Source organism: Odontesthes bonariensis, chromosome 17 (assembly GCF_027942865.1).
Source record: "Odontesthes bonariensis isolate fOdoBon6 chromosome 17, fOdoBon6.hap1, whole genome shotgun sequence".
Lineage (NCBI taxonomy): Eukaryota > Metazoa > Chordata > Actinopteri > Atheriniformes > Atherinopsidae > Odontesthes > Odontesthes bonariensis.
The window spans coordinates 18,119,508-18,126,717 of NC_134522.1; the positions used below are offsets into that span (position 1 = coordinate 18,119,508).

Genomic DNA, 7,210 nt, shown 5'->3' on the forward strand with positions numbered 1-7,210 from the left:
TGTCTCTAAATAGACAGTTGGCTTATCTTTATATGACCTCAGTTGACTATGGGAATTTGTGTCCATGCCTTCCGTTGGCATTGCTTCTGTGGTACCAAATTGGATTTGCAACAACACGTACTACAGTGTTAAAGAGGTTAGGTTTATTTCCTTGTGTGGACTGTTGATGAAAGTTGCACACTTCTCCTTTTATGAATTTCAAGCACAGACTACTCTCACTGACAGCACTCAACTTCAACAGAAGGTCGCATTTTGCATGAATACAAAGAAGGACATTTTTTAGCAACATCTCAAACAGGCACACACTCATGAACACATTCAAAATCCCACAGAAACACACCGGAGAAGACCCTCGCCCTCATCCCGGCCTCTGTCACAAACACTTCTTGTCGTCAGACTGTGTGTGACTCCCCTGAGCCGGTTGCCCAGCAACCGTGGCTGCATTAATATGCACGATAGAACGAGAGCAGGGGATACCTCTTGCCTGTGGAGCGAAAGCAACCACGACAGCGTCAGTGTGAGGCTACTGGTTCCTTCACAGCACCTCCCCTCCACTCTTCCTTTTACTTATAGTCATCCGGCGTTCACGCTCTGCTCAGTTAGTTAGGGAAACACACTTGGAAGCAAGAAAAGGTATGTTAGGTTACACAACACATAGAGCAAGCAGTGGCTTTCACCACCTCAGCTGGGGTGCCTATTTGCTTTTTTTTTAATGTATGAAACATTGATAAGGTGAGAAAACAACCAAAACATTTAGAGAAGTGAGCATGATGAAAGTTTAAATGAGATTAGTCTTTGATAAAGGCTGACAGGGTGTGTTGGAGGGAAAGAAAACACTAAAAATCTCTCTTTTTGTAGGCGTTACGGAATCAAGACAAAGGAGGATGGAAATATTCACATGAACAGCTTTGTTACCCTCCCACCCCCATATGCCCATCAACTGACTCCATTCTTCAACTTGACATCATCCCTCCACACAGACAAGAGGAGGGAAGAAGAGGAGGAGAAGAGAGAGAAGCAGAGGTGGGGAAGCAAACAGAAGAGAAAGGGGAGGAAGAGCAGAGAGGAGGTGGGCATCACAGTTTCAGCTCTCACAAGGCTGATGAGGAGAAAGTGACAGGAGCTAAAACTTGGCCACTAGTGAGATGAAATTCGTGGAGGAGACGCTGGAGCGCTGCAGGAGACGACATCCAACGGGAACCCTAAATTTGGACCGCCTGGAAGCTGAACCAGTCCTCTTTGGACCCAGTGTCCCTCCACAGCCGAAGGATGAGAGGGGTAGAGTTTCACCTTAGTTGCCAGGAATATCTGTGCGCTACGGGAAGGCTTCCCCCTCCAGCATGTCCAATGCTACGTTACTCCTGATGCTTTGCAAGGTAAGGTCTTTTACTGTCATCTCACATCCAGAGCTTTTTCCTGAAACTCACCATTATTTACAGAGCATATGTACACTATGAACGTTTACCTAATAAATATTTTACTGCTTTTAAGTGTTCAGACTGTGTGTAGCTATGAATTTATTATACATCTTGATATATTCTTTATAAATGTGGGATATTTGCAAGCTCTGTTGTCTTTGCATGAATCATTGATTAAGGTAGAATAGACACCCAGAATTTTGCCTAACAGTCAAACTATGCTTTCTGTCCTTGAAGCTTTACTCTAAGAGATATTTGTGCCTGTGTTAAAATACTTCTCACAGAGCTGCGGGAGAAGCTTAGAATAAATCTACTTTTTTTGAGTATAAAAGCAATCATTTTCTACAGCACTCAAGCTATGCTTTTCTAAGTGTTCATTACAAACAAAGCTTGGCCAAACTACTTATGGGCTTACTAATTATGGACGCCTTTATCCCCCAGTTGTATCAGTACAGAGGAATGCTTTAGGGTGTAATTTCTTGCATATATGAACTTTTTTGCATCTTTAGCAGAATGCTTTCAAATAAAAAGAAGTGTTTTGTGCAATTGAATATTTTGTCAAATCTTAACAGGTCTGTCAGAACATTAGGTACAGGTTGTGGAAAATAGGTCAAACTCACCAGTGGCAGTATTTCATTTGCTTTTCGTCAATCGGAAGATAGCTACGAACATTCACAGACTGTATTGTTAAGAATGTGAAGCTCTAGTTTATGTGTCTTTGTCAGTTTCTGATGAACATCAACCTAAATATAGGTGAGTGTGATGACACGAACATTGGGAGCTGTTTGCTTTAATTCCATTTTAAAACAATGCCAAAAGCTCCCTGCTTGTCGGACTCAATTAGCTTCTAGAGCTGTTTGACATGTACAGGATTATTCAAGTGGCAAAAGGTTTTACCTCCACTGATCTGATTTGAGAAGGTTACCTTCTGTTTGGTGAAGCCAGAGTGCCCAGATTTGTTGTCCCAGGTATGAATTCCCCCTGTCTTCTCTACCTTTTTATTTCTTACAGCATGTCAGGCTGCTCTTTTTATATAAATCTACTTTGGGCTGTGTGACTGAAGAGCCAGGTGTGTGCTTGATGTGGAAAAGAAAAACTCCCAAGAGTAGGCTTTTCACATGAATGAAAGTTTTTTTCGACCCAGAGATGCCATATATTGGAATCCTGAGTGGCCCTGACAGTGACCGACCTGCTCAGATTAATTACAGAGAGAAAAATGGACACATAAAAATGACACAGCTGCTCATAAGTGTTCAGAGAAAATCGGTAGCAAAATACCAAATCCATTTGGTTTCTTGGTCACATTAATAACCTCTAAATTGATAACATAAACTACAGTGTGTGATTATACCGTTGGTAACTTTCATTTTATGGCTTGTCCTGGATTATGACAGCTCTGATCTCTTATGCACACTGTCCGTTCCAAGTGTTGAACAGACAGGGTAAGTCATTATGGGCAGCAGATGATAATGGCACATCGCCTTGGCTGCCACTTGAAAACGAACGCCTTCTGTTGATGACTGTATAGGCTGGAGTTGTCGAATGAGGAGTCCCTGGAAGGTGTCCAAAAGATTTTGCTGTGACGCACAGCTGCACTCATTGAAGAGGCTATTACCTCAGTTTTTAGTAGAGCCTTGAACCCCCCCCCAATCCACCCCCCACTCACCACCACCTCCCCTACCTTTTCCCTCATCACCCTTGGGCACATTTTCCTCCCTTCTGTTTTTTGCTGAGTGCTTGTTTATATCAGCAGCAAGCAGGCGTCTTCATGCATGAGGGCACATCCAGCGCGCCACACAAAGATCTCCATTCAGGTTGAGGGGAAGCCCTGTTTATAGTGCTCCCTGGGAGAGGCAGTCAAAGCCCTTTGTTACAGATCAGAGGAGGAAGATGCACTTTAACACAGAGCTCAATGTGTTTTTATGTATGTCAAGAGCATAGTGTATTTTGATGACTTGATATTGCTGTCGTATCAGGGTCCCCATGTAGGATGTTCGCATTTTGAGAGGACAATAATTTTTATGCTCTTACCCTTATAAACAAACCTTAACATAAGGTTTTTCTACTTTTATGATATGAAAGGCCTTTCATATAAACCATGGTCATTTATAATCACACGGACAAAAAAGACATTGCTTGGTAGTGGCCCTGACTTTCTATACCTCCTTTATATGCTTCATAAATGTTGACATCTGGTCAGCAGCACAAAGCTCATATTGACTTTATTAAAAGTGTCGACTGTATCTGATCTGATCAACTCAGATAAATTTGTCTCCCGCAGAATACCCCTTGACTTTTACCTAACTGTTTCCTGGCGGGTGTGTATTTCTGCCAGGACACTTTTTCTCTGCCAGCCTGTAAGAGAAGATACTTAGTAAGCGGGGAAAAAAAGAGTGCAACTACTTTATCACAGCTCCTTCAAAAGTCTGCAATTGTGATAATGATCATATAAAAAAAAAAAAATTGAAGGGACCAGTGTTTGTGGTTTATTCTGTGGTCATGCCAGTCATGGCTTTAGACTAGATGCCACGGCAAATAAATGGTGAATTTAATATGACTTTTCACATTGACAGGTTATTGGTTCACATGAGTGCCACTACATTAAAAATTACAACACAGGATTCTCAGAAATATTTTTATCTCTTGAAAGTAAAATCCCCGAACAGATATCAGCCAAAACAATACATAATGTACCTGCTTGTGCTTTAGGTAACTGCCCTTTTGAAAATCTTTTGCTGGAAATAATTTTAAAAAAAGTATTTTTTGTTGGATCAAAGCTTTTCACCAAGAGGAGCAGCTCCCTGTTAGAAGGTTTATTTTTAGTCAGCTTTAGCTCACATGCTTTTCTGTCGCTAGTTGGCATATAAAGCCCATTGACCCGCAAAAGAAGCACTCTTCCCCGGAGAGGTGTTTGGATGCCAACTTGCACAGGCTGCTGCGCCTACAGGCTAAAAACATACCTCTAGTTTCTAATACTGCACCCCAGGAAACACATATCAATACACACATACAGTGCACAAAAACACAGAGTTGAAAAACTAACAGATGAGCACTGCACCCCCATAACCTGTATCAGAGCAGTCTGATACAACTATTGAATAAAAACAACAGCTGAATAGAGCATAGTGCAGGAATATCTGCTGTCTTTTTTGACTCACTGGCCGTCGGAGAACTGCCAAAGCTCTTCACCTGATGCCCGACATGTCAATCAAGAGGGAAGTTTGTGTCTGTTTTCCAGAGTACAATGCTGTCGTGACTGTAAGCATTCATTCTGCTCTAACCACAGGTTCACATCCTGTTTGAAAACAAGTGCTGCCACAATGTGAAAGAGCAGCCTGTTTGTATGAGACTTTTTTTTTTATTTTACGAAAGACCCAATGTGTGCTGCTGACATGCTTTACAATGTAGCCATAAAACATTGAAAATGGATTACGCATCATGTGCTGTTTTTCAAATAAGTGCTGAATAAGTGCTCAAACAAGGATTTACACAACGTAAACATCCAAACTGGATTATCCATTAATAACCGAAAATACATTTGAATAATGTCTTGAAATCCTTTAGAATCCAGACATGAAGTAATAAGAATTAGTACAGATAAATCACCCATGAAACATTGGATTGAAGTGGATATAAAGCATGGGTGCATGCTTGTATTGGAGAAAGTAGGATCATGTTCTAAACGAACTAGGTACAAATATTTATACCAAAAAAAAAAAAAAAAAAAAAGAATAATGACTAGTTTTAAATCTTCTTTTTTATTTTGCTATGTAAAAGGAGATTCATCTATTCAATGAACTAAAGTTATCAATTTCTTAATTTGCAAATATTTATTTTACTCTTAAAAGGAAATAATAAAATTAGTGCAGTATTATGTGTGTACACGTGTGAGTCAGTGGTCTGTCTTTAGAATAGTAGAATAATAGATGACTGAACTTTGAGTTCAGTCATCAGCAAAACATGCCAGATTAGTGTAAGCAATACACATGTTGCAATTAGAAGACTTTAACATCAGAATTAAGATATTTAACAAGCAATTTATGAAAGTATCTAACACAACATACAGACATACACATTAAAGGCAGGCAGAAACGTCCTTCTTCCCTCAATCCTGAACCTCTTCTGCAAGGCAAGCATAGGTATGCTTCATGTGTGCTAAAATTAGAACGCCATCAATGGGATTTTCCTGACTGAGTCCTCAATTTAATCCATTCATCCAACATGTCACCATCCCTGCAGGGACTTTGTTGCTCTTTACCGGAGTCCACCTATCATGTGTTACATCTCCTGCAGCCAGACAGCAGAGCACAGTGGAGGAGCAGCAATCGAGTTCTCTCAGAGAAAATGTGAATGCTTATTGTTGGGCGAACCCTAATGATAATACAGTATCATCAAACATTTGCATGGCGAGGCAGCTTTCAATGTGTTGAACAGTTAACCTGAAAAATGATCAATTCTTTTGCTTACTTTTTGGTAATTCTCTTACCATCCATCCCACCAATAGATCATTTATCTTGCTAGTTTACTAGGATTATAGTTGTCCATGATTAACTTTATGAATTTCTATCTTAAAGCAGAAAAAAAAAAACAACAAACAAGCAAACTAAACTAAACTAAACAAACTACAACAACAAAAAAACAGTTACATTTATTAAAACAAGGATTGTGTTTGACTTTTTCTCTCATCTACCTGTTCTAGGTTGGTCTGAGGCGAAAACTGCAGACTTTTCCAGGGAAAATGGTAAACACTGTCTACAGTGATGAGGAAAAGGGAATCCAAGACCAGGAAAGTAAAGAGGAGAGCATCTTGGCCATGTTGGGCATCATTGGAACCATTCTTAACTTGGTAGTCATCATCTTTGTCTACATTTACACCACTTTATAGGCCTTGTACTTCTATTAAACTTCAACAGCTCACAAAGCAGAGCACATCGGAGCCTAATTTAGCTACAACGTGTTGACAGATGTGGAGATAAAGATGGGAAGAACAAGGAAGAGGCTGAACTTTCCCAGTGTTGCTCCAAGACTGTGTGACTGTGATATCCTGTCCATAATGCATCAGTTCAAACTAATTAGATCATGAGAAACTGACTTGTTCCTCTCCTGTTTACAAATACAATTTTCTAAAAGATCTGGTAATTTCTGACATGTAGAAAATGCATGAACTGAAAAAAGACGCACAAGCGTTGCTGCTTTTATCAACATGTGGACTTAATGGACTATGTGGAGACACTTTTGGAAAATATTTTTCAGATGTTAAAATCAACTTCAGTATGAGAATTGTCGGATTTGCTTAGAAGGGAAACAAGGATAAGGATGTACAGAGAAAACCAACATAAATGTCTGCATTGTTTTTTCTATTTTTCAGCTTGTATAAAACACAATACAACAAGATTTTAACAGACCTAATAATAAAGATGTTATTCATCTTGATTTGATGTTTTTCTTTTGTCTTATTATGTGTCTGAACTTAAAGGTGGGGTAGGGGTTCTTTTTCTGGAGCATTTTTTTTTCACATATTGCTTGAAATACTCTTCACACCCCCATTGCAACCAATTAATTAAAAGTTTTGACACAAAAATGAAAAGTTTTAGTGGCCTCTAGAACGAACAATCTAGGAAAAACAATCCAATCATACTGAACGGACTGTTAACGATGATTGGATTCTGATGCCGTCTATCAAACTGCAATCTGCTCCTCCCTCCTCCTCCTTCCCCCTGTGCACGTACCCTTCTTCGTGAACGAATTACGCGTCCAGAAGCTTGGCAGGAAGCTAAACTAGAGCTAGCTTG

General features: G+C 39.8%; 1 protein-coding gene across 1 annotated transcript; it reads left to right on the forward strand.

The window, feature by feature from the left end:
* Positions 1 to 604: 604 nt before the first annotated feature.
* Positions 605 to 6,814, forward strand: tunar (TCL1 upstream neural differentiation-associated RNA). Its single transcript, XM_075448202.1, has 3 exons — positions 605 to 633; positions 859 to 1,376; positions 6,118 to 6,814. The coding sequence occupies exons 2-3, from the start codon at positions 1,341 to 1,343 to the stop codon at positions 6,301 to 6,303; spliced, it is 222 nt and encodes a 73-aa protein (XP_075304317.1). The 5' UTR covers positions 605 to 633; positions 859 to 1,340; the 3' UTR covers positions 6,304 to 6,814.
* Positions 6,815 to 7,210: the final 396 nt, after the last annotated feature.

Coding starts and splice junctions, on each gene's coding strand:
- tunar (XM_075448202.1), top strand. CDS start 1,341: ATGTCCAATGCTACGTTACTCCTGATGCTTTGCAAG. Junction 1,377..6,117: donor TACTCCTGATGCTTTGCAAG/GTAAGGTCTTTT, acceptor TACCTGTTCTAG/GTTGGTCTGAGGCGAAAACT.